Below are 24,906 nucleotides of genomic sequence, written 5' to 3' on the forward strand. Positions count from 1 at the left end.
GCCTTAAAAGTCAGGTGTATGGCGAAGTGATAGCATATAAATCAAATGATATATACCAGCATTATAGGTTTAAGCTATTGGGTTTAAGTTGGATCCAAACATGCTCTGTGAAGGTGAAAAGGTGATTCTGCTTTTACAGGCTGCTCCCCAAACTCCTCCAATTCCCCTCCTATTGCAACCTTGTGTACCATATCCTACACCATTCTAGAGTAGTGTTTCTCAAACTGGGTCGAGACCCACTATGTGGTCCATGAGCCAATTTCAGATGGGTCCCTATTCATTTCAATGTTTTATTATTAATATATTAGACTTGATGTTACCATGCTGCATGACTGCATCTGGGGAAATGTTACAGTTCTGTATTTTTAACAGGCTACTATGTATATACTTTTACCAATGATAGTGAATGGGACTTACTCCTAGGTAAGTACGGGTAGGATTTCAGCCTAGGATTGGTAAAAATTTTCCTCAGAATGATGTCACTTCCAGTCATGACATCACTTCTGGTGGGTCCTGACATACTGTCATTCTAAAAAGTGGGTCCTAGTGTTAAAAGTTTGAGAACCACTGTTCTAGATGGCCCTCTAACCTTCAGTAATGAATTTTTAGGGGTACAGACAGCTGTAGTGGGGGGGAGGATCTGTAAAGACACTTTGTGTAAATGGAAATTAGCTCTCCCTTCTTTGTCTTGTTAGAAGGGTAGACAGAAGAAGCAGTAGCTTCAATAATTGCCCCAAAAAGTTTATCAAGTTTGTTTCAGTGAATTCACTGTCTCTATAAAAGCATGTTATATAACAACCAGCTCCTTGGATCTGTTAGTTGGTCACATAGCCTTTCTGGTGGCATGCACCCTCCTGTCCTCAGGATGCACACACTGTTGCATTACTTTCTACTTTAGAAATGAATGGCAGTCAATCACTCACACCCAACCCTTCACTGCTGTGCAAATGGCGTCTGAATACAGACATTTCTCACATAAATGAACTTCCAGGGCCGAATTAAAATGGACTTTTACTGGAGAAATAAACATCACCCATCATAGCAATGGGCTCTTTCCTTGTATAGTACAACTAAAGTCTGCTATATTCTTAGGGTCCAACAGAAATGTATATTCCATTTTCCTTAAATTAAAAGAAAGCATTCTGATGCTTGTATTAGCCCACAAAGCATTAAATATGCTAGAACAGTATTATGTGTTCATGATCAAGTATCTGTTTGGGTTATATTCTTGCCAGGGGGGCCATAAAAGCAATCTCTCTCTCTCTCTCTCTCTCTCTCTCTCTCTCTCTCTCTCTCTCTCACACACACACACACACACACACACACACACACACACACACACACACACACACTTTTGAACTTTTGAATGTAACTCTGAAAGCCCTTTGATAGTCTGGCAATCTGTCTGATTCCCCCCGTGTGTGTGAATCTGATGCGTCTGAATTTAGAAAGTTATAGCTGTTCTCATCAGCCTCATGAAATGCAGAAGAGATTCCTTCCTAAAGCCAAGAGGGCAGTGCCTGCAAACAACAGATGTAAGCAGAGCTCCCATAACTGTCAGTTTTCAGAGGGTTTGCATTGAGAGGAGAGGAGGTGCTCTTTTGATTGATATTTCAATGCTGTATATAAAGCAGAAGAATTATTCGCTCCCTCTGCTTGTCAAATTGGTCTGCATGCTCTGAACTGGACTGTTATAACTGGTACATATTGGGAATAAGGAGTGACAGAAACAATGCCGGAACCCACCAAAAAAGCTGGTAAGTTTAATCCTACAAGGTTTCCTTTCCTTTTTTTTTTTTTTAAAGTATGTATTTTAACAAAATGCCAAACCCTCATTTGAAACCAATGTGCAAATGAATAGGGAACAGTTAAGGCAATCCGGAACTCACTGTATCCTTGCCACAACTTTTTGCTAATCAAGAAAGATAAGCGGATTTCATGAACATAAAATCAAGCTCATCTGCAGCCATTGGACCCATACATAGCAGGGAAGGTTAAAAAGCTGCGCTTCACTGGAGAATTATGGTTTTGACTGTTGTAAAATCATTATTCTTATACTTTGTTTTTTAAACCTCATTTTTCATGTCATTCACAATCTTGAGCCTGAATGATAGTAGGATAAGGCTGCAATTGCATAAGCAATTTACCTGGGAGTAAGCTCCATTGTTACCTGGGAGTAAGCTCCATTGTTACCTGGGAGTAAGCTCCATTGTTACTCCCAAGTTACCTGGTAGTAAGCTCCATTGAACACAATGGGATTTACTTCCAAGTGGACATGCATAGGCTTGTATTGTACCTCGTCTTTTTGCTTTCAAAAAGTGCTTCCATCTCTATTGTTGCAAATGAATCTCAATTGTTTGTTAGCTGGCCTAGAAAAAGAAAGCAGATTTGTAACTTGGTGTTACTACTGTAGTAATGAGGATATACAGTATTTATAAGGCAAGGAAGTTTTGGTTATCATCAATTGTAGCTGCTGTAAATTGTAACAGTGCTTATTAAATGTAGAAATGTAAGTTTTACACAAAATTGTCACATTACATGATCTTTTGACCCCATTGTACACACACACACACACACACACACACACACACACACAGAAAGGATACCAGTCTTATGGTCCTATTCTCCCATTGCACCAATGTACCACCAGATACACTAGCACAACAAGGGCCATGCTATCATGGCCGCATCCTTGCAGCGGACAGAGAGCCATGCACCTCCAGCAGCACATGCTGTCGGTTGAAGGGTGGATTGGGGAGGGTCAGGGTGGATTATGGTGGTAGCAGCATCTGCTGCATCCTGAACCCCCATCCTGGGGCAGGCACTCCCCCAGCAGGCTCCTCAGAGCTACCCCAGCATTGATTTGAAAAGTTCCATCAGGGACCATGTTGCTGCTGGGGAGATAAGAGCAGTATTTAACTTCTTAGCACTCCTGACCAGCCTGGTCCCTGGATGACATCTTGGATGCAGCAGATGCTTGCCAGTGGCCCTGGATCCAGCATTCAATCATGGTGTAGGATTGGGCCCTCAATCTTCTTCCTGCAAGATAAACCTGTCCAGTTGCTTCAGCTTGTCATGTAGTTCAAACTCTACATTGTCTTGGATGGAGTCCTCTTAAGGCTAACATGCACAAGACAGCTTTCCTACAAAGATATCACTTTGGCATAGTAATATACATGATACGTACACTGTAATATGAAAATACACATGTCTATATATAAAACAAAATAGATGCATTTAGGTGGTAGTGCTGCTGGTGCCATAAAGTCTTTCCTTGTCAGATGACAACAGCATACATGCAAATTTTCTATAGGGTAGCAGCACTTAAAACTTCTTTGGTTTGGGATGCTGGGAAGAGACGTAGGCATGCTAAAGAGCTAACACCATTTTAGTGTGGCTCTGTATACTGGTTCTGCTCTCATGCACAGGAGTATCACTCACTTCCATATTTGGAACCTGGAAAGGATATATCCTCCGGGCATGCTGAATGGTGGCTCTGTGGGGTTTTCACCTTGTCCTTTAGCGTGTGGCATGGATTTCTTGAGTGTTTTACAGAGTGTGCTTTAGTCCGACCAGTGCCTGTGACACACTGCACCTTTTTAATGCCTTCTCTTGGCTTACTGCACACCATCTGCTGTATCAATAATATGAGCTAATCTGTTAGGAAATTGCTTGTGGAAGTCCTTGCTTGGTGCAAGAGATTGAGTAAGATCATTTCTAGCTCTCAACTCTATTACTATTATTATAAACCACCATTCAGAGCGCGATACCATAGTCTTTCGAGACTGAAGGTTGCCAACTATTACAGTACTATTATTGTCAGTAGTTTTTATTGATTTAAATGTTGTTCCAGGTTGCAATGCCAGTGCCAGGTTGATGGGAGCCTTGGACAAAGCCCTGCACAATACCCCCATGGGGCACTGGGCATTACCAGTGCAACTAATATTGAGGGTTCAGGGATCAGCCCGCCTAAAGTGGATCAGCCTGTGTTCAGTTTAGCAGGGGTAAATGTTAAATTAATTGAACTTGGCTATCATAAAATGCTTCCAGTGTATGTTTTTGAAATTAATTAATGGTGCCTTTTAATCATGTGAACTACTTAAATAGTCATTGACATTGCAAATTATCCTTTTTTCCTCTTCCCATTTTTCACTTTGAATACTCAGAGGACAGAACACTTCCTTGAGGTTTTTGAGGATTGTTTAGGCAACACTGACATTACATGCACCAGAAAAAGAATTCAGCTGTTTTGTTCTGTCTTTAGCTGCATGTGTTCATGTCTTCAAAATAGTCTTTTAAAAAAATGATCACGATCAGAGCAAAACATGTATATATTAAAAGTATTCTTTAATAATTACTAAGAAATTATTTCTGATTTTTAAGAACTCTCTAAGAACTACTTGTTCTAGAGCATCCGAAAGATATCAGTTGCAAGTCTGCTAATTGAGGAGGAAAGTTATGGATTGTGCTCAGTGCTCTAAACCGCAGTGACACTTTAGAGTAATCCGCCTAAGTGACATTTTTTTTCAAAAAGCCTAGGTCATCCAAAGTTCAGTACAATCTTGAAAACGAAACATTCTTTAGGAAGAGAGTCTCATTTTAATAGAATGATAAGCAACAGTGCCTCGTGAGAAATACTTAACATATAGGATTGGGACCTAATTTCACTATTAGTCTTCAAGTAAAAGACCTCTTGGGCTGCAATCCTATACATACTTACCAGAGAGTGAGAGACCAATCCTATCCTTCTTCCCTCCTACTGATGCAACTGCAGCAGTTGACTACTGCTGCAACGGGGGGGGGGGCAGATTGGGAGGTTTGGGAGAAGTATGGGTAAATATTTTCCTTTAATTCCAGATTTCCAATGGGTTGCCCCTGACCTATGGAAGCTTTTTAGCTGGTGCAAGGAGAAAAAGTGATGGAGAGGCTGTTAAAAGAGGGGATTGAATCCAGTACGCATCATTGCTGCCAGATCCACCCTGTACCACAGCCCCCCTCTCCCTGCCCACCCCAATGCTGATCTATCTTCTCTGGCAGGCACTGCTGGGTCCATCAGCAGGGTTGGAGCACTGCCAATTCTTATGGCAGTGCCTGGAAAATGGCTTCCAATAGAGTGCTGCGCACTCTGGCAGCAGCCATTTTAAGACAGCTGAAGTCTGTTCTGCTGTGTAAACACTTCTGTGCAACAGCCCAATCCTCAATAGGATTGGGCTGTAAGTCCCATTAAACAAAGTGGGGCTTACGTCTGAGTGAACACGCATTGGATTAAACCACCAGGTCTCAAACTGTGGGTTGGGACCCACTGTGACCCAATTTTTGGTGGGTTGGAAAACTGATAAGCCGATAGATTTTTTTTTTTTAATTGAATCTGATTCTAACTAGTGATCCATTGGGGCCTGATTTGCTTTATTGTTTTAAGTTTTAATATTGTTTTAATCTTTTATTGTATTGTTGCATTCCTTTTTGTTGCAAGCCACCTTGGATGCCCCATTGGCTGGTAGATTTTCTGAGCACAGTTGTGTGGGTCTAAACCAGGGGAGCAGGTTAATCAAAATGACCATTTTGGTCCTTGTAAAACTACAGTTTATGCTGCAGGGATAAGGGGAAAACTAGGAAGCCATTTCTTTCTGTTGCCGTTAACTACTTCATCTGTGATATCATAAAAGTTTGATCTTCAAAGATGTCTGTTGAGTTGTTCTATTCTCAGCAAAAACAAGGGGTTAAGAACTTTTCTGTAGGATATAAGGATTTTAGCACCTCTAAGTAGTGTCCAGCACCATTCAGGGTTGAGTCCAAGGCAACTAGTGTTGACAAGCATGAAGGATCAGTTTGCTTGCTAGCATTTCTCCATAATGCCCAAGGGCAATATCGGATGAAGTATCCCACTGCAAATAGCCATAACAAAAATGCACCTATGAATATGACAGCCTAATCCTGCACCCAAGCTACAGTCAGTCCTCCTTCTAAAGTGCCATCTTGTAATGCAAGTGGTTTACGTATGTATTGACATCATTTCTATCTATCTGAGATGATATTAGACTAGCAACTTGAATTCAGAATTTAAACAAAAAGCTACTTGGTAGACTGGTTTGCAGGTTAACTTTCAAATAAGTCAAAATCAATTAAAGTTATGTGTAAAATTGTGTACAAGAGAATGCCATCTGTTATCACTTATCTCATTTTTTTTTCTGCAATCCATAATTTTGTTAAGTATGGGAGAATCAACAGTGGCTTGAAATGAGCTGAACTTCAGATAAGAGAGAGAGACATTACGTTATTTATTTACTTACTTAAATGATTTATATCCTAACTTTCACTCTGAATAAATGGAATGTTCAAGGCAGCACACAAAATAGAGGAAAAAGCAGTCGAATGCAAAAATGGGAACAAAATATGGCCTGCAATAATTGTAAACAATTATAATAAAATTGCAATAAAAACATTAAAACAAAATATGGAATGCAACCACAAAATCCAAAAGGAACTAACTAAGAAGGGAAGGGCAGATACAACAGGAAAGCTTTTAGTTCTGCTGGCCAGTAGCACCTTAGATATAAGTTCACAAAAGTCACTTTGGATATAGCTAGAGGTAAGATAGGATTACAGCCTAAATCTTACTGAACCCAATGCTTACTCCTGGGTTCAAATCAATGCTGAACCCAGGCTTACACCTGAGTAAGGTAAATAGCACTGTTTTCAAACACCTCTAGATATAACTTATGGCAAAAAAAACAATGGAACTAGCTTAGAATATACTAAGATGTGAAGAGAGCCTGGAAAACTAACAGCACCCTATCCCCCATCAGCCTATGCAATGAAGCAGCTCTGATGGAGCACAGAACTGTATGCTGTGTGGGTGGGGGGTGACCAGAGACAGCTTGGGAGAGCTAAGTCAAAATCAATTTTACATACATGATTGCATAGGCAATCAACTTATCTCCCCGTAAGCTGCCTGGCCTAGTTATCTGGCATTAGTCAAAGAAGTCTCAGGGGGTAGGTTGGGCTGGGGAAAGGCAGATAGAAATTTGATGTACACCACTGCCAGTGAGATCCTCCCTCTCCCACCTTGGTTGGCCCACTCCATGCCCTTGAACTGCCCTGCACCACATTACCTTCACTGGGTGGGCCAGGAGAGCCAGTGGTGTGTGGACAGGGCCTCTGGTCATTTGCATTGGTGGCCCCAAAGTGCACAACAGTGGCACAGCTTTTGCAACAATGGATCAGAACTTAACAGCAGCAGATTGTGAAATCTGTTGCCATAACCCTTACGTAGGATTGGGCTGAAAGATGTACATCCCAGTCCATCAGTCTCTCTACGCAGCTATGTCATTGTACATGCAGAATATTTCATATCTGCAATCTTGCTTAGGGTTATGCTGTCCAGGGGTCATATGTGCTAATTAGGTTTTCATGCTGTAGGATCCTACTAGAGAAACAAAATATGTAGAGATAATGAAAGCAATTCCACTTTCCATATATAGGACTGAAAGCAACTCGGTGAATTATTCTTTATTGGTCTCATGAACATTCATTCCTGCGGTCACGTGCAGATGGCTGTCCCCTTATGAACACAGATGCTATCCCTCTAGGAAAGCATTTCTCAACAAGTGGTTCTGGTAGTCCTTGAGGTGGTGTGCGGTGGTTCGTGCAGGACCCCCAGACCTCCACCGCCTCGCACAATGCAATGTGACAAGCAGCAGTAGGAGACTCAGCTTGGCAGGCAGAGCTCCAGCATGTGCTTTTTGTGCACTTGAAAAACCCTCCCAACTGCCCTGAGCCTCATATTAGCACTTGTTGCTTTGCATCTGGTCTCCTAGTCTGAAAGTAATTGGTGATGACATCATTACCAGTTACTTCCAGTGGTACTTTCCATAGCTGGATCATGCAAAATGGTATGGTGGAAGACAATTGTTGAGCAACACTGGTCTAGGACCCAGACCACCAACAGTTCCCATGCACAGAGCTACTTGCGTGCAATATTTTTTAGTGCACAAACATTTTTGAATTAGGGAAATAGGTGCTGTACCATCCCTCATGCATGAAAAACAATTGTGTGCTCGACAAATAGAGACATTAGTTGATCAACATTTCCCAATACATCAAAAACTATACAGTATTGCTTGTGGCATCTTTGAATTGTTAATATTAAGCAAATGTCTGACCACTGAGAATGATTTTGAAAGCAATCATTTATGCATGTACATGTGCTGCCAATAACCACTGTGCTAAATGATAACATGCAGAGAACTTATGTTTGGAGTAGTAAAAGATTTGACACACCTCCCCCATTTTCAGTATGAGTGGTACAGTCTAGATTCCACCATGTCAGTACAGGTACATTGTACATCCGTTATGGTGTATATAATGGCCCTAAGCTCTATTCTGTAGTTAAAGAAAAAGAAAACAACAGTCTGGGTGGGCTGTTAAGTTTTCTGAATGTTGTCACTAGACCCCAAACTTAAATGGGCTTTAAAGATTTGAAAAAAGGAGGGAAATTCCACCAGAACACAAAACAGCATTCAATTTTGACAGTCTGCTTGTCTAAATAGATGGAATTGGAGAAAGGGGTCGTGAATTCTGATGTGAGGGATCCTCAGCTAACTCCAAAGTTTTTATTTTCATGTTTAGCTCCCACGCTTCCTCCTGTGATATCAGATTAATGTTGACCTTCAACTTCTCCCTCTCTATTTTGTGCCTCACTCACTGTCCTCCTCCTTAGCCTGCTTACCCATGAATTCCAGTTTACAACAAATGAATGCCAACTTCTCCACCTCTTGGCTTTTTGCAAAACTGGAACAAGAGTGTTTATTTGAAAGCATCCATTTGTTTGCAAATTACAGGAAAAGTCTATATCACAACCCTATGAAAGTCTGTTCAAAAGCAAAACCCACTGAGTGCAATGAGTGTTACTCCCAGGTAACCATTAGATTATAACTTCCCTGAAATTTAGAATTTTCATCCCAGACCACTGGCCAGAGTTATTCTGAATGTTCCCAAGGGCCTGTGTACTCAGCAGAAGACTACTTTTCACAGAACATCATATTCCCTTGTGTCATGTCACAATCTGCTTTTGAAACATCTGTTGAGTTTCAGAAGGATTTTGCTGTGTGATGTAGTGAGCTTCAGCTTGAGAAACAAAGCCCCAAACCTCTGCTGAGTGTGCAAAGGAGAGCCCTCCAGTAATCACAGTAATAGGAAACTACTGGGCAGCCCAATCTGAAGTAAACTGCCCTGCACCAATGCAACTGTGCCAAGCATGCCAGCACAGCTTCCGCAAAAGAACTGCAGCTGCTGGGGGTCTCCTTGAGGTAAGGGCACATTCATCCCCTTGCCCTGGAGAAAGCCCAAGCAGCCACGATGGCATAAAAATATCACGGGCACATGTACGTGTTGCCACATGTTGGCAGATAAAACCCTGGAAGGATAGGATACGGTGCATGTTGCTGCCATCGATCCTGTCCCCTCCTGGGTCCGATCTGTCCTCCCCATCTCTACCCTCCCCCCACCCCTGCGCTGTCTAGCAGGAACTTACCTGCTCCAGCATGCAGTCCTCCCTGTGTTGGTATAGGCCTTCCTGCCATCAGGCCTGGAACCTACGCTGTTGAAATGTTTTTTCTATTATGTTTCAACAGTCTATGCCAGCAGAGCACATGCTCCACCAGCACAGTAGGGGGATAGAACAGGATTGTGCCACTATCCTTAGACCCTTGACCCATGTAGATCAGTATAGTGTGCACTGATAGACAGCAGCTCTTCAGGATTTCAAGCAGGGGGCTTTCTCTGTTCTACCCAGATGTGCCTAGAACTGAATGTGGGACCTTCTACATGCAAATCTGGTGCTCAAATACTTATCTTTACTTCATTATTGGAATTACTTTATTGAAACCAAAGTGTCAAGTCTGGAGGAGGCATTAGTTGGTGGTTGCTTTCTGCATGTTTTTGCAGCATGTACCCTTGGCTAAATGGCGTATATGGTTGTTCAGGCCTCCTTGAATGCCTTCTCTGGCAAAAAAGTGGCATAAGTTTGTTTTTTAATTAAAGAAAATTAGTTTTCCATGGAGTAAAGAGATTCCATGGAGATTTTCAATTCTAGGCAACTGCTACTTCTTCTTATACAATGTTGGGGGTAAGATGCAGTTACCCTAAGTACATTTTCACTTTGATGCTCTAGCCGAGGGATCTCCAAACTGCGGCCCAGGGGCTATATTCAGCCTGGGATAAAATTTTATCCGGCTCTCAGCAACTTGTTTTTTTTGTCAGAGCATTTGCTAATGTTTGATGCATTTGCTAAAGTTTGACATTTTTACTCATTATATATCATTTCTCAGTTTAAGCATGGCATTATTTCTTTGTAATCATCACATTTCTCTTTTGTTCTGAATCATGTTATGCTGATTATAAAAAAAATCCAAGTAAAACTTATTCATTCATTTAAATTTCATTCATTCATTTATAAAACTGATTTTTTTTTTTGACCTGCAAAAATGTACAAAATATACAGTGTGGCTATGATGTAGCAAATGCTTATAAACAGATGTGTATAGATAGGTGAGCATAATAGTAATGAGGAAATGTCAAAACAGTAGTTCTCAAACTTTTAAGCACTGGGACCCACTTTTAAAAATGACTATCAGGACCCACCTAGCTTTATGAGGCTTTCAATAAAAGGTTATCTAGAAAGAAATCATGTTTCTCTTTACTTACAAGTATTTATTTATTTATTTGCAAAAAAAAAAAAAAAAAACACCCCGCTGATTCATGTCTTGTAATGAGGTTGCCCTAATGAATAGCCTTAAGGCTTGAAGAGCTTAGTTACCATATATCAGGGGTGCCCAAATCCCGGCCCGCGTGCCACTTGCAGCCCGCTTCGGGTCCCCTTCCAGCCCCCAGGGGGTCCTCCCATCTCCAATGGGCACTCGGCCCTCACCCCAGCCCGTGCTGGCCCGCCGTGCGAGCTCTGCGCCTTGCTTTCCCTCGCTGCTGCTGTGCTCAGTGGCAGCGAAGGGAAGACAAGTCCAACGCATGCGCAGGGCCTTTTATAGTGGGAAGGTAATGTGAGACTTGCAGGTCTCGCGTTACTTCCCACTATAAAAGACCCTGCGCACTTGCCAGCTGGTCTCTTCCTGCCTTGCCCATGGGCTGGCTTCCTTAATGGCATGATGGTGTCACATCAGCTCACAAGATCCATTGGTAAATGTTCATAGTGATACCACTATTATTAAAGAAGTCATTAAACCCAATTAAAATCCATTAAAACTCAAAGACTATGAGCAAAAATGATGGTCTGCTCACCAATAATACTAGGACTGACCCCAAACACTTGTACAACTAGAAAATGCAAATGGTGTCACTCTCACACAAAATAGAAAGCTGAAAATTTGCTGTAAGCAGCAAGCGGCCAGATCCCTGTGCCAGCAGGACAGGGACACTAGTTGACAATGGTAAATTGGGGAGGGGAAGGACTAGTGAGGAGACGAGGGCAGGGAAGAGGTAGATTGGGGCTGGGAAAGGAACGGTGTCTGTGCAGTGTTACACACCGATATCCTTCCTGGCCTTGATCCCCAGCCCCAGGTCCACATAGACCTGCACCAGTTTTGTAACTGGCTTAGGTCTGAGTAAACCCTGCAGGCCAGCATGGGCTTACCCCCAGGCAAAGGAACAAATGGTCCTTTACCCCAAGGAGGCCACCGGAGGCCAAAACTCCCCCATGGAATACAGCATGTGCTATGTTGGCTCAGCTGCACCACTGCCAGCTGAGGACTCACCAGTACCAAGTGGAATGTTACCTCCCATATTTTGCATACAATGCTTCCTTTTATGCAGCCTAAAACGGAATGTATGTTTGGGGAGAGACTGCCAGAAAGCTGCCTGCATTAGGTACAAAGTCACTCCATTCAGAAATCAGCTGTCCAGCAGTACATAGTCTTAAAGAACCCACTCTCCATGGGCACAAGCACAAGGGACATATCTTTAGCATGGATAACCTAGTTTCGCAATCATTTTCTCTAGCCAAGAATCCTGGGAATAGGCATAAAAGGAAGCAAAAGGAGTGGGGAGTTTGGGGGCTCTAAAATAATTCTAAATGCTGACCAAACTAGATTTTGAGATCTTGTCACTAAATTTTGAAATCTTGTCACATTTATTTTATTTTCTTTCCAATCTCTTAGAGGAGCACTTGGAGATGCTTTGCAGAGCGCCAGTAGTTTAGGTTGCTCTAGATCCATAATCCTCTTCCTGGCATGGCAGACATACAGATTGAGACTAATTATTCGTGTGGGTTCTGTTCCAAGCACTCATGTGGATGGCAAAAAACACAGTATAGCAAATCATTTAAAAAACAAAGTTTCTTTGCTGTGTTGATTTAAAAACAGCCTTGCTGACCTTTGCTATGTAAGATAAGAGTCATTAACAAGACAATCCATCAATCGGTCCTCCTGCTTACAGAGCTGAGAGCTTACACTCAGCCCCTCCCTTCACCAATGCAAAGGGATCACCTTTCTTTCAGGGGTCAGGGAGGAGTCCACTGGGGAGAGGACTGATGGATTGTCAGCCGGCTGCCCTCTCTCTCTCTCTCTCTCTCTCTCATTAAGGAGGCTATTGTTAAAGGACTGTTCAGTTTCTAAAACTGATTTTAAAGGGATGCATTTTCCCCTTCTCCAGGGATCAGCACATTCTTTCTCATTTGCAGGGGCCATTTGTGTTGAGTCAAATCAGTGTATAAATAGACCTGTATAAGTATTTCTCTGCATGCATCTAACAGCTAGGTGTTCACTCTTTCTGTTTGATGATACTTTTTGATACTTTGTCCCCCGCTGTACCACTTCACATGGTCCACCTATTGGAAGTACCTCCAGATTACTTCTAGATTGGAAGGCCAAATGCAATGTGACAAACACCGGTAAGAGGCTCAGGGCAGACAGGAGGGCTTTTTCAAGCATGTGAAAAGCACATGCTGAGCTTCCTACTGCTACTTGTCATGTTCCATTGCTGGTCCTGCTGCCAGGCGTTGAGGGCCTGGGGTCCCACCAGACACCACCTCAATTACCACCTGCTTTATGAGTACCACTGGTTGAGAAGCATTGTCCTAGAATAAAAATGAAAAGAGGCACACAACAGCAGTGACATATAGACATGAGCCGCTTAACAACCATTCGCTTAATGATGGACCACACATATGAAAGTGGTCAAAGCACAATAAAGATGTTCCTAATGAGGCAATTACATCTCCCATAGCCTGTAGCACAGTGTGTGTTAACACAACAGATAGACTGCCTCTTCTTTTCAATAAGAGACTATCTCCAGTAGCTTGTGCGGCCAGCTAGTGTCTGATAGGGAGTATCTGTTTACACAACAAAGGCAATAGATCAGACTGAATGTTCACTTAATGACCTAATTCCATTACAATGGGGATCAGACAGCGTATCCCGTAGTTAAGTGGCACACACCTGTACTGAAAAGGCTGCTATAAAGAACAGAGATACATCTATTCCCCACAATGCGTACAGTGCATACAAAGAAGGTATTCCAATATATGTTGAGAATAATAAAATAACAACAACAACTACTACTACTACGTATTTATATACCGCCTTTCTGGTCATTGGATTACTCCTCTGACTTTATTCAAGGTGGTTTACATAGGCAGGCATTTCTAAATCCCTCAACGGGATTTTTACAATCATATAGGTTCTCTCTTTCAAGAACCAACAACATTTCAGATGGATCTTCCTGGTTTGGTTTCACTTCTGGCCTCCAGTTCTCCCACACAGGCTGACAAGCAGCTCCATCTCTCACATGGAGGGCAGCCAAGATGCTTCTTGCTCACAGCAAGAGCAGGTGGAATCACTCAGCTGGGCTTGTCAGCTGTTTCAAGGTCTTGCCATTCTCAGCCATTCCGGGAGCTGTCCTTGAACTGGCGACCTTCTGATCTTATCTTCAGGCTAATGGAGGCTCTACCCTCTAGAGTCTAGACCTCCTGCCCTTACAGAGTTCTTTCAAAACATGCAAATGTGGTCTTAAGGCTGTTGCATTGCTGGTCACTAATGATGAAGGGTATTTAGCTAATAGGTAACAGTGACATTCACACTGCCCCAATTCCACAGAGCACTCATCAACCAAGTGCTATTGAGGAAAGAAACACAAAATATGGAAAAGTTTTCCCACTAGAGCAGGGCTGCCCAAACCCCGGCCCTGGGGCCACCTGGGGCCACCTGGGGCCAGTCCTCAAGGACTCCCAATCTGGCCCACTGAGACCCCCTAGTTTCAGCGACTTGCTGGAACTTACGTTGGCCCAATGCAACTACTCTCAGCATGACAGCCAACTGTTCGACCTCTTATGTGAGGTGTGGGACGAGGGCTCCCTCCACTACTTGCTGTTTCACGTTTGTGATGCAGCAGTGGCAGCAAAGGAAAGGCTGGCCTTGCTTTGTGCAAGGCCTTTTATAAGCCCTGAGCTATTGCAAGACCTTCATTCATTCATATAAGTTCTATCTCTAATGTATTCATTTATGTAAATGTATTCAAATTTGAAATGTAAATTAACTTTTTCCTCCAGCCCAAAACACAGTGTCAGAGAGATGATGTGGCCCTCCTGCCAAAAGGTTTGGACACCCCTGCACTAGAGCACAAGAAGTAGACTACAAGATACTTTATTCTTCCCTCACTCCACAATTCTGTTATTTCATACAGGTTGTTTTTAGTCATTTTCTATTTTTAAGCTGAAGAGCTTTTGGTTTTCCTGGCAAGATCTGTATTGACATTTCCCCAACCGTGGCAGCTGAGGAGGGTCATCATGATTCAGTGAGGAAAATTTCCCTCCCGTGGTGCTGTAATGCTTTGTCAGGCATTCAGAGCAAGTATTTGATCCATAGTAAAGTCCCTCACAAGTCACAACACCTAGCTAGAAAGCCTTATACAGTAATTGGATGGTAGAGAATGGCATCTGGGAACTCCACAGAGCATGCTGCATAAGGAAAGAATGAAATAGTGATGGCAGTCTGATATTTTTTTTTTCCTTGCTCAACAAGTCCTTCCTGAGAGACGACAGCCTTGGATTTAGGGTGCTTCCATGTGTTTGTTTTTACTGGCTTTCCTTACATGTGAAGGTGACAGTCTAGGACACCTCATTGCTGGCTGTTAACACAGGCCTATCCCAAAATGGCATCAGTTTTGCCTGACTGACTGTAGTTTGGGGGGTATGGTATAACCACCTTGTATACTGATTCAAGCAGCTTATTCGTGAGGACATAGGCTTCCTCACAAGGAAGCTGCTTGAATCAGCATATAAGGTGGCTATGTCATACCTCCAAAACTAGAGCCAATCGGGCAAAACCGATGCTATTTTTGGACTCAGCACCCCAAAAATATCCTAACTTTGTTCAAATTTGGCAACTGAAAAAAGTTTGGGTTTTTTTTTGTAGGCCTGTGTAATGGTGTCATCCAATCCAAGTCAAGTGCTATTTACCGAAGGCAGTGGTACTCAAACTTTTCTGGCCAGTGGCTCCCTTGACCCCCGTGGCTGTTGGCCATGACTCCCCATCATGTTCCTGAGGGCTAGAAGTGACATCATTAAACAGGAAGTGGCCAGAAATATTAACTATATTAAATATACTAAATATAATATCATACTATTATATTTATTATAATATAATATTAAATATACATTAACTATATTAATATTAATTATAATCAATCTTCAGCAACCTTTAATGGCATAGCAAAAAGAAAAAAAGAGCTACAACATACACACAACATACAGAATATTAATTATATTAATCATATCATTAATTAAATGCAGATCTTAAAAATATATTATTAATACACAGCAATATATATGCTTTATAAATGATCAGCTGCTGATCACTGTTGGAGACAGGATGCTGGAGTAGGTAGATTTTGTCTGGTCCAGGAGGACTCATTTTTTTAAACTTTGTAAGCATACCAATAGAATTGTTTTATCAAATGAACTTTGTGAACAACCAGTCTGACCAACATTACACACACATACCCCTGTGGACCCCAATCCAACTAGTCATTTCTCCCATTCTCCTTGGATAGGACTGAACCCTTTATTAATTTAATGAAATTAAATTTTTCCAGCAGCTGGTGGGGAAAAAAAAAATAGACCATGAAAATATATCAGAGCTGATAAGGGTTTGGTTAGGAAGCTGATTTGCCTCCTATACTAGGAGATGCACAGCTCAAGCCTATGCATGTCTACTCAGAAGTAAGTCCCATTAGAGTCAATGGGGCTTACTCCCAGGAAAGTGTGGATAGGATTGGGCTGGCAATCACTTCATCAATGGCTGATAAGTATTCCCTTCAAATAGCAAGATTCATCACTTTAAAAAAACAGCCTTTCCTCTTCAGTCAAACAAGATTAATAAATCGCTTTAAAAACAGTACCCTTTTTCTGCTCCTGGCCAAGTAAAATGTGTGCTTCTCTCTCCTCCCCCCCCCCTTTGCCAACTGCATAAAAATAACTTTAAGACCCCTGGTGATTGGTAAAATAGGAAGCATTTTATGTGGGGAGGGGGAGGAAAGCAGGAAGGTTTGGAGATTGAAAGGGGGGAGTGGAAGAGGGAGGGGGTTGAAAAGAGACATTTCACTTTGATGCGAAGCAATCCCAGGCTGGAACTAGGAACCAACCAGACAAGGAGCAGCGAGGGTTAAGGACTGCAAGCTGAGCATGCTTGGTACTTGCCAGATGGGGGTTGGAGTCCAAGAGCTTTGGAAACAACATGCATCGAACATAGAAGGTGGCAGCCTCTGAGTGGAGGGAGAAGAGGGCGGGGCGGCAGCAGCCACTCTTGCAGCTGAGCAACTCCCGTTTCTTCTGCTTTAAAAAAAAGCACAGAGGATGGGCAGAAGACGGGCTGGTCAAGTGGAGCATGGGAGGCGAAGGGCCAGAGAGAGGCCAGATCAGGAAGGAATCCAGCTGGAACAAGGAGTTCTATGAAAGACTAGAACTATTCAATTGTAAAAATCCCTACGGGGGCTTAGAACAGCCTGCCTATGCAAACCGCCTTGGATTAAAGTCTGAGGAGAAATCTGATGACCAAAGAAAGGCGATATATAAATACCTGTATAAATAAATAAATATATTCTGCCCAGGGGTGTGACTGTATCACTGCGAGAGGACATCCTGCGCCTCCCCTTTGAGTTCCTGGCGCCTCCCCAAAGGCAATGCGTGCTATATAGGGATTTCCTTTGAAAATGGTTTGAAAACTTCCGTTAGTTCAGAAAGTAGCAGGCAGATTATTATCCAGAATGATCAAGTTACGTTAGCGTTGCTTCATTAGCATTCTTTCTGTTATACTGGTTACTAGTTTGTTGTTCATGTTCAATTCAATATGCCACTTTCAAAATTTAAGGATGTCAGCACTCTGGGACCAGGCTATCTTAAGGCATGCTTCTTGCCTTAACTTGCTTGGGTGCTTCATTCAGCAGCAGAGGTTCTGATAGTGCCCCCTGCTGTCTGAGGTATAGCAGGTGGCAACAAGAGATGAGACCTGCTTGACTGCAGCACCTAAGTCGTGAAGTGCTGTCCTTCAACCCCCCCCCCCCCAAGTGAGGTTGCATGTCCACGTCACTGATTGCTTTCCACCATGCAGACAATTCCTGTTTTGGGGCAACTTGCTGTGGTAAATCTCTACTCCTGCTTGGATGAATACCTTCCTAAAATTTTCAGGTTGCTAAAAATCCTGAGCCCCGTGTTGGACTGCGTGGCCTGATCAGGACTCCTTGATTCTCCACTGGCTGAAGAGCCGCCGCAGAATCGAGTATCCCCATTGCAGGGCTTCTTCCCTTAGTCAGGGGAAGGGGATGAATGTCTCCTTCCCCCAAGGAGCTGCTGCGGGCTGCCCGGTGCATGTTGGATGCTGTGGTAGCCATTCTGGTGCAGCGGCAGCCTCATGTATCAGGCAGTTCAGGATTGGGCTGCCTGTTGGCTACACAAATAAAACTGTTATTGGGAGGATTTAAGCTAATCATAGCTTTTAAAATCCAGAGTATGTGTAAATCTATCAGCTGCAAACTAGAACATATATGCTTCTTTAAACATATTCTTTTATCCTTTACAGATGAAACGGAGGCAGAAACTACACCCCCTCCAGGTTAGTCAATTGTGTGGTTTTAGATTGAAAAAAAGTATTGTATGGGCCTTGTGGCATAAATGAAGAGGTGAATGTTAATTGCACTAATCATGCGCAACAAGATCATTTAGAGCAAGGGTGTCAAACTTGTTTCATACTGAGGGCCAAATAGCATTCATGATATCTGCTGAGGGCCAAAAGTGATGTCATTAGGCAGGAAGTGATGTCATTAAACAGGTCATAATAAAAAATAAGCACTTTTTTCTTACTTAGGAACTCATTAGCTGCAAACAACAGAAGGGAAAACACAAATCTTCATCATATTTCAAGACGTGTGAGAACCCAATTTTCATGTGGGCTGCCCTTTAGCAGTGCCACTTCAGCATTGTTCAGCAGCTGACAGCCCAAGGGCCTGATAAAAAGCTTCTGCGGGCCTTATGTTTGACACCCCTGATTTAGAGCAATCTAATTGTCATTACCCTCTCCCCTGCCCAGAGCTCTGGAAACTGCAATTTTGTGAGGGTGCTGGGAATTCTACATCACATGTATACAATTCCCATAATGCATTTGTGGATATTAAACTTGGATCAGGGGAAATAGGGACAGAAACATACTGATGGGTATGAAAAATGGAGAAACATATTTTCATGCTTAAAAAAGACCTCATATTTCTGCTTCAAGACATATAGAAATTCCAATAAGTAATTTTTCAGCCTTATGTAGTAGTTGATAGCCAGGGAATCTAGTTTAAGCAAGCATGAGTTCCAGACAAATGTGTATTAACAAAGCATTTGAACTGAACATTCACCAGATTTCAAATATTGGCGCATTTCTTTTCCAAGCTTTTTGCAAAACATTTACTAATACAAATGATCATAGCTTAGAATGTATGTGTTAAGATTCATTGTATGTAGAAAACTAAGATTGTAATCCTTTGTATCCTTGTGTGGCCTATATATGCCATATCTAAATCCCAACTAACTTTGTGGGACTGTAAAACACCTCCCTCCCATCCTGTAAACATAAATTCCCTTAAGCAAACAGAAGATTGGATGGCATGATAGTTCTGGCTGAAACGGAAACATTCTTTATTATTGGTTACGTTTGTACCATACTTTTAACATAAGAACAGCCCCACTGGATCAGGCCATAGGCCCATCTAGTCCAGCTTCCTGTATCTCACAGCGGCCCACCAAATGCCCCAGGGAGCACACCAGATAACAAGAGACCTCATCCTGGTGCCCTCCCTTGCATCTGGCCTTCTGACATAACCCATTTCTAAAATCAAGAGGTTGCGCATACACATCATGGCTTGTAACCCGTACTGGATTTTTCCTCCAGAAACTTGTCCAATCCCCTTTTAAAGGCGTCTAGGCCAGATGCCATCACCACAACCTGTGACAAGGAGTTCCGCAGACCAACCACACACTGAGTAAAGAAATATTTTCTCTTGTCTGTTCTAACCCTCCCAACACTCAATTTTAGTGGATGTCCCCTGGTTCTGGTGTTATGTGAGAGTGTAAAGAGCATCTCCCTATCCACTCTGTCCATCCCCTGCATAATTTTGTATGTCTCAATGATGTCCCCCCTCAGGCGTCTCTTTTCTAGGCTGAAGAGGCCCAAATGCCGTAGCCTTTCCTCGTAAGGAAGGTGCCCCAGCCCCGTAATCATCTTAGTCGCTCTCTTTTGCACCTTTTCCATTTCCACTATGTCTTTTTTGAGATGCGGCGACCAGAACTGGACACAATACTCCAGGTGTGGCCTTACCATAGATTTGTATAACAGCATTATAATATTAGCCGTTTTTGTTCTCAATACCTTTCCTGATGATCCCAAGCATAGAATTGGCCTTCTTCACTGCCGCCACACATTGGGTCGACACTTTCATTGACCTGTCCACCACCACCCCAAGATCTCTCTCCTGATCTGTCACAGACAGCTCAGAACCCATCAGCCTATATCTAAAGTTTTGATTTTTTGCCCCAGTCTGCATGACCTTACACTTACTGACATTGAAGCGCATCTGCCATTTTGTTGCCTATTCTGCCAGTCTGGAGAGATCCTTCTGAAGCTCCTCACAATCACTTCTGGTCTTCACCACTCAGAAAAGTTTGGTGTCGTCTGCAAACTTTGCAACCTCACTGCTCACCCCTGTCTCCAGGTCATTTATGAAGAGGTTGAAAAGCACCAGTCCCAGGACAGATCCTTGGGGCACACCGCTTTTCACCTCTCTCCATTGTGAAAATTGCCCATTGACACCCACTCTCTGCTTCCTGGCCTCCAACCAGTTCTTAATCCAGGAGAGGACCTGCCCTCTAATTCCCTGACTGTTGAGTTTTTTCAGTAGCCTTTGGTGAGGGACCGTGTCGAACGCCTTCTGAAAGTCCAGATATATAATGTTCACGGGTTCTCCCACATCCACATGCCTGTTGACCTTTTCAAAGAATTCTAAAAGGTTTGTGAGGCAAGACTTACCCTTACAGAAGCCATGTTGATTCTCCCTCAGCAAGGCCTGTTCGTCTATTTGTTTTGAGATCCTATCTTTGATGAGGCATTCCACCATCTTACCCGGTATAGATGTTAGGCTGACCGGCCTATAGTTTCCCGGGTCCCCCCTCTTTCCCTTTTTAAAGATAGGCTTTAAAAGATAGGCTTTACTTTTCCTCCAAGAAGCTCAGGAGAGCATATGAGGTTCTCCCCTTTGTTTTTCCCTCACAACGATCTTGAGAGATAGAGTAGGCTGAGAGAGTGAGTGGCCCAAATTCACACCCAAGAGCTTCTTGGCTCACTAGGGATTTGAATCCAGGTCTCCCCAGTCCTACCACAATACTCTACCGTTTACACCATGCTGACTTTCTTTATATTTTGGCCCATTAAAAAAATATTGTATACAAAATATTCTGTTCTTTTTGCTAAGCAGACTATCATCCAATCCAAACTAAATCCCCTCCAACTCATGCAACTATACCAACACAGTGCATGGTGCATCCTGCAGGGGGAAATCCCTGAGGCTTCCTTGCTGTGGCTGGTGCAGATCCAAGGAGACCCAGTGGGGCAGTGGAAGCTTGCTCCAGGGCAAGAGAACAGGGTAAGGGGTAATGTTCCCTTACCCCTTACCCTGTTCTCTTGCCCTGGAGCAAGCTTCCACTGCCCCACTGGGTCTCCTTGGAACTGCACCAGCCATTTTGCTGGAACAGCACTGAGGAGAGGATAAGAGAGGGAACAAGGATAGGATCCTGGTGCATACCAGTGCAGCCACGATCCAACGCCCCTTCCTGCCCAAACACTCCTCTGTTGTTGTTCCTCCCCACCCTGTTCCCCCCAGTGCCTGCCCCCCCACCTGTGCAGACTTATGTACATTTCTGCATTGAGCCAGCTGCAGTAGTGGGCCTCTGATACCACCGCTGTTTGAGGCTGTGGTTCTAGAACCACACTAGAACTGGTCACTACTGGTGTGCTGTGCACATCACAGCATGGTCATTTATGGCTGCAGAATCTCTGTTCTGCTGTCATAAAGCCCAGTTAGGATCAGACTGTACTGTATGATTATTGTAATTTCTCTTAACTGAATGATTTGACACTGGTGTTGTGAGAATATCAGAACTATCGGAAATACTCCAGGGCTCACTGTTGTTGCAAACTCTCTGAAAATTCTTAGCAAAATCTAGGTATCTGCGAGGGATCTGATCCAGGACCCCCTGCGACTATCAAATTCTGCAGATAATGAAATCTGTGGGGGGCACCACCACAATTACTTACCTGGGGCTGCACCCTCCCACTGGAGGTTGTACATGACTTCCTGGCCTCTTCAGAAACCTCCTGGATATGACTTATGCAGGCAAACCAGAAGTGCCTTCCACTTGAGCCCAGGTGGCCTTCTGAGGCCTTCTGTGCTGCCTCTCTGCACCTCAGAACAGCTCCCGGACATGACTGGAAGTCAGCTGTGTCTAAGAGGTGTTCTGAGGCCTTCCAGTTATAGACTTGGCATCCACAGATATTCAGATCCGCAGATGTAGAGTCTGTGGATGAGGGCCCACTGTATAATACATGCAGGTGTTTATAGCACCTTGCATATATTATTCTTCCTAGGCTAGCACCTTCTCTCTCTCTCTCTCTCTCTCCCTCTCTCCAGTGTCTTCCCCCCTTCCTTTTTTGCTGGAGTTTCCTTCCTTTTCTTTTCTCTGTTTCTCTCCGTTCTCTAGCTGTTCTGCACTCTCTCCCTCAGGCCATAATCTTATGCATGTATTGATAATTAGGCCAGCTGAGACAGGAGAAGATCCTATAGTTATATTCACTCCACGCACTCCAAATTATTTCTATGTTTACACATACTTGAAGTGTTCCCTGCTTAGAATAGCCTAGGTGTTCCTTAACTGGACAATCCCAACACCTTAACATCTATATAACAACTTATTCCATGGTGTTCTGCATGACCATTAATCTTAAAATAACAAATATCTGACTTTGCCTTATTTTGGGATTTCTATTCACAACTCCCTAATCCAACCCCCAAAAGTTTGTAACACAAACACAAGATTCCAAGAGCTTTGCAATTTGCAGTTCTCCTATAACTGTCAACATCACAGAGATACATATTTTCAGTTTGTTCATTTCTCTATATGTTTATTTCAAAGAAAGGAGAAGTAATGAGGGAACAGTCACTGCCACTCAATTCCAATCACATAAAATTTAATAGGTCATACATTGCATTATGTAAGGCTGCAAGATGTCCTTCCCCTTTCACATAGAACACACCAACTGCTCTGTAAGGAGAAGGAAAACCCAGAGAGGCATACCCCCCACTTGCTTTTATATTCTATTAATAGGTGTGGGGGGGGGGGGGATACTGTAAGCTGCCTTGGGCACCTCATGAGGAGGAATACAAATCTGCCTCCATAAGGCCCACATGGGATTGGGCTGCCGTTTTATGTGGAGTGCAGGCTAGACCTACTAGACTTCCCACATTGCCTTGCACAAAATGAATCTCCAACCTAGAACTTACCCAACACATTCCTGGGGCTGTACAGTGCAGAAGAAGAGAGATGGGCAACTGATCTTTCACAGAAGCCTCTCCATCATTGTGGATATTTACTTATTTAGAAGACGTTCAAAAATAGCCCTGCTGGATCAGACTAAAAGTCAATCAAGCCCACATCCTGCTTCCCACAGAGGCCAACCACACGCCACTAGGAGGCCCATAAACAGGGCCTAAAGGCACTAGCCTGCTCTCCTGCTTTTGCTTCCCCCCACCCAGCCATTGGTATTCAGTGGCATACTTCCACTCATCATGGAAGTTCCATATAGCCATCATAAAGAAGGACATTGGTCACAAGAACATAAGAACAGCCCCACTGGATCAGGCCATAGGCCCATCTAGTCCAGCTTCCTGTATCGCACAGCGGCCCACCAAATGCCCCAGGGAGCACACCAGATAACAAGAGACCTCATCCTGGTGCCCTCCCCTACATCTGGCATTCTGACTTAACCCATTCCTAAAATCAGGAGGTTGCGCATACACATCATGGCTTGTATCCCATAATGGATTTTTCCTCCAGAAACTTGTCCAATCCCCTTTTAAAGGCGTCTAGGCTAGACGCCAGCACCACATCCTGTGGCAAGGAGTTCCACAGACCGACCACACGCTGAGTAAAGAAATATTTTCTTTTGTCTGTCCTAACCCGCCCAACACTCAATTTTAGTGGATGTCCCCTGGTTCTGGTATTATGTGAGAGTGTAAAGAGCATCTCCCTATCCACTCTGTCCATCCCCTGCATAATTTTGTATGTCTCAATCATGTCCCCCCTCAAGCGTCTCTTTTATAGGCTGAAGAGGCCCAAACGCCGTAGCCTTTCCTCATAAGGAAGGTGCCCCAGCCCCGTAATCATCTTAGTCGCTCTCTTTTGCACCTTTTCCATTTCCACTATGTCTTTTTTGAGATGCGGCGACCAGAACTGGACACAATACTCCAGGTGTGTTACCATCGATTTGTACAACGGCATTATAATACTAGCCGTTTTGTTCTCAATACCCTTCCTAATGATCCCAAGCATAGAATTGGCCTTCTTCACTGCCGCCGCACATTGGGTCGACACTTTCATCGACCTGTCCACCACCACCCCAAGATCTCTCTCCTGATCTGTCACAGACAGCTCAGAACCCATCAGCCTATATCTAAAGTTTTGATTATTTGCCCCAATGTGCATGACTTTACACTTACTGACATTGAAGCGCATCTGCCATTTTGCTGCCCATTCTGCCAGTCTGGAGAGATCCTTCTGGAGCTCCTCACAATCACTTCTGGTCTTTACCACTCGGAAAAGTTTGGTGTCATCTGCAAACTTAGCCACTTCACTGCTCAACCCTGTCTCCAGGTCATTTATGAAGAGGTTGAAAAGCACCGGTCCCAGGACAGATCCTTGGGGCACACCGCTTTTCACCTCTCTCCATTGTGAAAATTGCCCATTGACACCCACTCTCTGCTTCCTGGCCTCCAACCAGTTCTCAATCCATGAGAGGACCTGTCCTCCAATTCCCTGACTGTGGAGTTTTTTCAGTAGCCTTTGGTGAGGGACCATGTCAAATGCCTTCTGAAAGTCCAGATATATAATGTCCACGGGTTCTCCCGCATCCACATGCCTGTTGACCTTTTCAAAGAATTCTATAAGGTTTGTGAGGCATGACTTACCCTTACAGAAGCCATGCTGACTCTCCCTCAGCAAGGCCTGTTCGTCTATGTGTTTTGAGATCCTATTTTTGATGAGGCATTCCACCATCTTACCCGGTATGGATGTTAGGCTGACCGACCTATAGTTTC

General features: G+C 43.4%; 1 protein-coding gene across 1 annotated transcript in view; it reads left to right on the top strand.

The window, feature by feature from the left end:
• Positions 1-1,732: 1,732 nt before the first annotated feature.
• Positions 1,733-24,906, top strand: part of MYBPC1 (myosin binding protein C1) — a 99,843-nt gene continuing 76,669 nt past the window's right edge. Inside the window, exons 1-2 of the mRNA XM_066634458.1 lie at positions 1,733-1,757; positions 18,081-18,113. Of these exons, the coding sequence (XP_066490555.1) occupies positions 1,733-1,757; positions 18,081-18,113 (58 nt within the window). The remainder of the gene's footprint in view (positions 1,758-18,080; positions 18,114-24,906) is intronic.

The sequence above is a fragment of the Tiliqua scincoides genome, chromosome 7, assembly GCF_035046505.1.
Source record: "Tiliqua scincoides isolate rTilSci1 chromosome 7, rTilSci1.hap2, whole genome shotgun sequence".
NCBI classification, from domain to species: domain Eukaryota; kingdom Metazoa; phylum Chordata; class Lepidosauria; order Squamata; family Scincidae; genus Tiliqua; species Tiliqua scincoides.